We start from the raw sequence: 6,097 nt of genomic DNA on the forward strand, positions 1-6,097 counted from the left end.
AATCTGCTCCTGTCTTACATGAGTGCTTCCCGGTAGCTGGTGTACAGTTACGACCGGCCTAGAATGATTCTGCTGCAGGGGTCTCTTCTGGACACTCTCCAGCTTGAACGGTCAGGGTTTGAGTGAGGTCAGGATGTGATCATGGTATGCGAGGGTGACAGCCAGGGAAAACAGACTCCAGAACTGGTCTTTACAACTGGTCTCTTGAATAATGTTTACATACTGCTTTACTCATCTCATATTCTGTATTTTATTCTCCTGTATTTTAGACAATGCCACTCCGACATTACTCGTCCTAATATTTATATTAATATATATTTATATATTTCTTAATTCCATTCTTTTACTTTTAGATTTGTGTGTATTGTTGTGAATTGTTAGATACTACTGTTTGGAGCTATGAACACAAGCATTTCACTACACCCGCAATAACATCTGCTACAACATGTGTATGGACCAATAACATCTGCTACAACATGTGTATGGACCAATAACATCTGCTACAACATGTGTATGGACCAATAACATCTGTTACAACATGTGTATGGACCAACGACATCTGCTACAACATGTGTATGGACCAATGACATCTGCTACAACATGTGTATGGACCAATGACATCTGCTACAACATGTGTATGGACCAATAACATCTGTTACAACATGTGTATGGACCAACGACATCTGCTACAACATGTGTATGGACCAATGACATCTGCTACAACATGTGTATGGACCAATGACATCTGCTACAACATGTGTATGGACCAATAACATCTGTTACAACATGTGTATGGACCAACGACATCTGCTACAACATGTGTATGGACCAATGACATCTGCTACAACATGTGTATGGACCAATGACATCTGTTACAACATGTGTATGGACCAACGACATCTGCTACAACATGTGTATGGACCAATGACATCTGCTACAACATGTGTATGGACCAATAACATCTGCAACAAAATGTGTATGGACCAATAACATCTGCTTAAAATGTGTATGGACCAATAACATCTGCTTAAAATGTGAATGGACCAATAACGTGATTTGATTTGATACGTAGCCGATGTAGATGGATCTGACTTTTTAGGAACTCAAGCACAAGTTAGATATCACTGTTGCAGCTAGGAACATAAACATGATAGATATCACTGTTGGAGCTAGGAACATAAACATGATAGATATCACTGTTGGAGCTAGGAACATAAACATGATAGATATCACTGTTGGAGTTAGGAAACCACCCAGGAAGCAGCTCGCCACCAAGGCTGCGCGCAAGAGCGCCCCGGCCACCGGCGGCGTGAAGAAGCCTCACCGTTACAGGCCCGGCACCGTGGCTCTGAGAGAGATCCGAGGTTACCAGAAGTCCACTGAGCTGCTGATCCGCAAACTGGCCTTCCAGCACCTGGTGAGAGAAATTGGCCAGGACTTCAAGACCGACCCGCGCTTCCGGAGTTCCGCCGTGATGGCCCTGCAGGAGGCTAGCGAGGCCTACCTGGTCGGCCTGTTCGAGGACACCAACCTGTGCGCCATCCACGCCAAGAGGGTGACCATCATGTCCAAGGACATCCAGCTGGCCCGCCGTATTCGCGGAGAGCGCGCTTAAACGATGACCCGATCTCCAAAATACTCCAAATATTTCCGTCAAAAAGGCACAATTGTTCCATTTCTACACGTCCCTCTACCATGTATGTTGTTGACGAACACGTCGTGTTCCCTGCTCTCGAGTCACCACAGACCGTGATTCGATTCCAGGCTGTATCACAACCGGCCGTGATTGTAAATAAGAGTTGGTTCTTAACTGACTTGACTAGTTAAATAAAGGGTCACATAGAAATATAAATAAAAGCTGCGTAGTGCACGTTTTACTCGGCGGAATTCTAGCTTCAATATTATCTGCTAACGAGAGGGACGTGACCACTAGAATGTGATTAGATGTATATTAGTATGCCTATAGTAGAACAGTCAAAGGAGGGGGAAATACACTAGGAGTAATGAGTGATAGTGATGATATAGGGCAAAGAGTCCCAATAATAAGTGTTGGCATGGAGAATTGTCACTATGTAGCGAAGAAAAACATTGCATGCCAACTGACTTTGTAAGTCCCGACATTGCAGTGCTGCTAAGAGACTCGTGCAGAGGGGGAAAACTTTACCGTGGAGCACGGAGGCCATCTAGTGGTTAAACGCGGGTACTGCCAACGTGTGAGCACGTCATAGTGGTTGGTGTAACATATGTGAAACGGCTTAGTTAGCGGTGTTCGCGCTAAATAGCGTTTCAATCGGTGACGTCACTTGCTCTGAGACCTTGAAGTAGTGGTTCCCCTTGAAGTAGTGGTTCCCCCTTGCTCTGCAAGGGCCGCGGATTTTGTGGAGCGATGGGTAACGATGCTTCGTGGGTGACTGTTGTTGATGTCCCTGGTTCGCGCCCGGGTATGGGCGAGGGGACGGTCTAAAGTTACAGTGGCTCCCTATTGGTATTTGATTTTCAGCCCAGCGTTTCCCGAACTCCGTCCTCGAGTCCCCGAGTGGTGCACGTTGTTCTTTTTGAGAATCCAATTGCTCTTGGAATGTAAACATAGACATAGAGTCTGTCAATTACTTTGTGAAAAATCGCCATTCCATCATTCCTGTCCCATGTGACCGTTGAAGACGTGTCACAATCCTTGGTGGCAAAAACTCCCATGTTTTGATCAGATCATTTCAATTGGTCAAAAAGATGCATTAGGATGCTAGCGGAAACTTTAACATTCGTAATAAGCACGGTGACAAGCATTCATTGTTACACCCCTGTAATTACAGACAGCAATTACCACCAGTTAGATGTTACTGTTACAGCATAACTATGAATTATTGTAATTTATTACAATATTTGTACTAAAACAGACATTCAAATGAAGCGCTACCAAATATTGAAAGGAGAGAAAGCTTTCAGAATGAAAAAAGGAGGAAGAGGAGGCTGTCACATTGAAAGAAGAGGAAGAGGAGATAGAGGCTGTCACAGTGGAAGGGGAAGAGGAGATAGAGGCTGTTACAGTGGAAGAGGAAGAAGGGATAGAGGCTGTAACAGTGGAAGAGGAGGAAGGGATAGAGGCTGTAACAGTGGAAGAGGAGGAAGGGATAGAGGGTGTTACAGTGGAAGAGGAGGAAGGGATAGAGGGTGTTACAGTGGAAGAAGGGATAGAGGGTGTTACAGTGGAAGAGGAAGAAGGGATAGAGGGTGTTACAGTGGAAGAGGAGGAAGGGATAGAGGGTGTTACAGTGGACGAGGAAGAGGAGATAGAGGGTGTTACAGTGGACGAGGAAGAGGAGATAGAGGGTGTTACAGTGGATGAGGAAGAGGAGATAGAGGGTGTTACAGTGGACGAGGAAGAGGAGATAGAGGGTGTTACAGTGGACGAGGAAGAGGAGATAGAGGGTGTTACAGTGGAAGAAGGGATAGAGGGTGTTACAGTGGAAGAGGAGGAAGGGATAGAGGGTGTTACAGTGGAAGAGGAGGAAGGGATAGAGGGTGTTACAGTGGAAGAGGAAGAAGGGATAGAGGGTGTTACAGTGGAAGAGGAAGAAGGGATAGAGGGTGTTACAGTGGACGAGGAAGAAGGGATAGAGGGTGTTACAGTGGAAGAGGAAGAAGGGATAGAGGGTGTTACAGTGGAAGAGGAAGAAGGGATAGAGGGTGTTACAGTGGACGAGGAAGAGGAGATAGAGGGTGTTACAGTGGAAGAGGAAGAAGGGATAGAGGGAGGGTGTTACAGTGGAAGAAGGGATAGAGGGTGTTACAGTGGACGAGGAAGAGGAGATAGAGGGTGTTACAGTGGACGAGGAAGAGGCGATAGTGTGTGTTATAGTGGACGAGGAAGAGGAGATAGAGGGTGTTACAGTGGAAGAAGGGATAGAGGGTGTTACAGTGGACGAGGAAGAGGAGATAGAGGGTGTTACAGTGGACGAGGAAGAGGAGATAGAGGGTGTTACAGTGGACGAGGAAGAGGCGATAGTGTGTGTTATAGTGGACGAGGAAGAGGAGATAGAGGGTGTTACAGTGGAAGAAGGGATAGAGGGTGTTACAGTGGACGAGGAAGAGGAGATATATGCTTTCCGAATGAAAAAGGAGGAAGAAGATATCACATTGAAAGAAGAAGAGGAGGGTGTTGTAGTGAAAGAAGAAGAGGAGGGTGTTGTAGTGAAAGAAGGAGAGGAGGATGTTGTAGTGAAAGAAGAAGAGGAGGATGATGTAGTGAAAGAAGAAGAGGAGGATGTTGTAGTGGAAGAAGAAGAGGAGGATGTTGTAGTGAGTGAAGAAGAGGAGGGTGTTGTAGTGAAAGAAGAAGAGGAGGATGTTGTAGTGAAAGAAGGAGAGGAGGGTGTTGTAGTGAAAGAAGGAGAGGAGGATGTTGTAGTGAAAGAAGAAGAGGAGGATGTTGTAGTGACAGAAGAAGAGGAGGATGTTGTAGTGAGTGAAGAAGAGGAGGATGTTGTAGTGAAAGAAGAAGAGGAGGGTGTTGTAGTGAAAGAAGAAGAGGAGGATGATGTAGTGAGTGAAGTAGAGGAGGATGTTGTAGTGAGTGAAGAAGAGGAGGATGTTGTAGTGAAAGAAGAAGAGGAGGATGTTGTAGTGAAAGAAGAAGAGGAGGGTGTTGTAGTGACAGAAGAAGAGGAGGATGTTGTAGTGAAAGAAGAAGAGGAGGATGTTGTAGTGACAGAAGAAGGGGAGGATGTTGTAGTGACAGAAGTGGAAGAACCTTTTGAAGAGGAAGAGGAGGATGTTGTAGTGAAAGAAGAAGAGGAGGATGTTGTAGTGAAAGAAGAAGAGGAGGGTGTTGTAGTGAAAGAAGGAGAGGAGGATGTTGTAGTGAAAGAAGAAGAGGAGGATGATGTAGTGAAAGAAGAAGAGGAGGATGTTGTAGTGAAAGAAGAAGAGGAGGATGTTGTAGTGAAAGAAGAAGAGGAGGATGTTGTAGTGGAAGAAGAAGAGGAGGATGTTGTAGTGAGTGAAGAAGAGGAGGGTGTTGTAGTGAAAGAAGAAGAGGAGGATGTTGTAGTGAAAGAAGGAGAGGAGGGTGTTGTAGTGAAAGAAGGAGAGGAGGATGTTGTAGTGAAAGAAGAAGAGGAGGGTGTTGCAGTGAAAGAAGAAGAGGAGGGTGTTGTAGTGAAAGAAGAAGAGGAGGATGATGTAGTGAGTGAAGTAGAGGAGGATGTTGTAGTGAAAGAAGAAGAGGAGGATGTTGTAGTGAAAGAAGAAGAGGAGGATGTTGTAGTGAGTGAAGAAGAGGAGGGTGTTGTAGTGAAAGAAGAAGAGGAGGGTGTTGTAGTGACAGAAGAAGAGGAGGATGTTGTAGTGAAAGAAGAAGAGGAGGATGTTGTAGTGAAAGAAGAAGAGGAGGATGTTGTAGTGAGTGAAGAAGAGGAGGGTGTTGTAGTGAAAGAAGAAGAGGAGGGTGTTGTAGTGACAGAAGAAGAGGAGGATGTTGTAGTGAAAGAAGAAGAGGAGGATGTTGTAGTGACAGAAGAAGAGGAGGATGTTGTAGTGAAAGAAGAAGAGGAGGATGTTGTAGTGAGTGAAGAAGAGGAGGGTGTTGTAGTGAAAGAAGAAGAGGAGGGTGTTGTAGTGACAGAAGAAGAGGAGGATGTTGTAGTGAAAGAAGAAGAGGAGGATGTTGCAGTGAAAGAAGAAGAGGAGGATGATGTAGTGAAAGAAGAAGAGGAGGATGTTGTAGTGAAAGAAGAAGAGGAGGATGATGTAGTGAAAGAAGAAGAGGAGGATGTTGTAGTGAAAGAAGAAGAGGAGGATGATGTAGTGAAAGAAGAAGGGGAGGATGTTGTAGTGAAAGAAGTGGAAGAACCTTTTGAAGAGGAAGAGGAGGATGTTGTAGTGAAAGAAGAAGAGGAGGATGTTGTAGTGAGTGAAGAAGAGGAGGATGTTGCAGTGAAAGAAGGAGAGGAGGATGTTGTAGTGAAAGAAGAAGAGGAGGATGTTGTAGTGAGTGAAGAAGAGGAGGATGTTGCAGTGAAAGAAGGAGAGGAGGATGTTGTAGTGAAAGAAGAAGAGGAGGATGTTGTAGTGAAAGAAGAAGAGGAGGATGTTGCAGTGA

General features: G+C 45.1%; 1 protein-coding gene across 1 annotated transcript; it reads left to right on the forward strand.

Moving 5' to 3' along the window:
- Positions 1–1,219: 1,219 nt before the first annotated feature.
- On the forward strand, positions 1,220–1,615 carry LOC139399189 (histone H3-like). The gene has a single exon (XM_071144705.1). It carries the CDS (start codon positions 1,220–1,222, stop codon positions 1,613–1,615), a length of 396 nt encoding a protein of 131 aa, XP_071000806.1.
- The last annotated feature ends 4,482 nt before the right edge of the window (positions 1,616–6,097 follow it).

The sequence above is a fragment of the Oncorhynchus clarkii genome, unplaced genomic scaffold (genome assembly GCF_045791955.1).
Source record: "Oncorhynchus clarkii lewisi isolate Uvic-CL-2024 unplaced genomic scaffold, UVic_Ocla_1.0 unplaced_contig_6265_pilon_pilon, whole genome shotgun sequence".
Classification (NCBI taxonomy): Eukaryota; Metazoa; Chordata; class Actinopteri; order Salmoniformes; family Salmonidae; genus Oncorhynchus; species Oncorhynchus clarkii.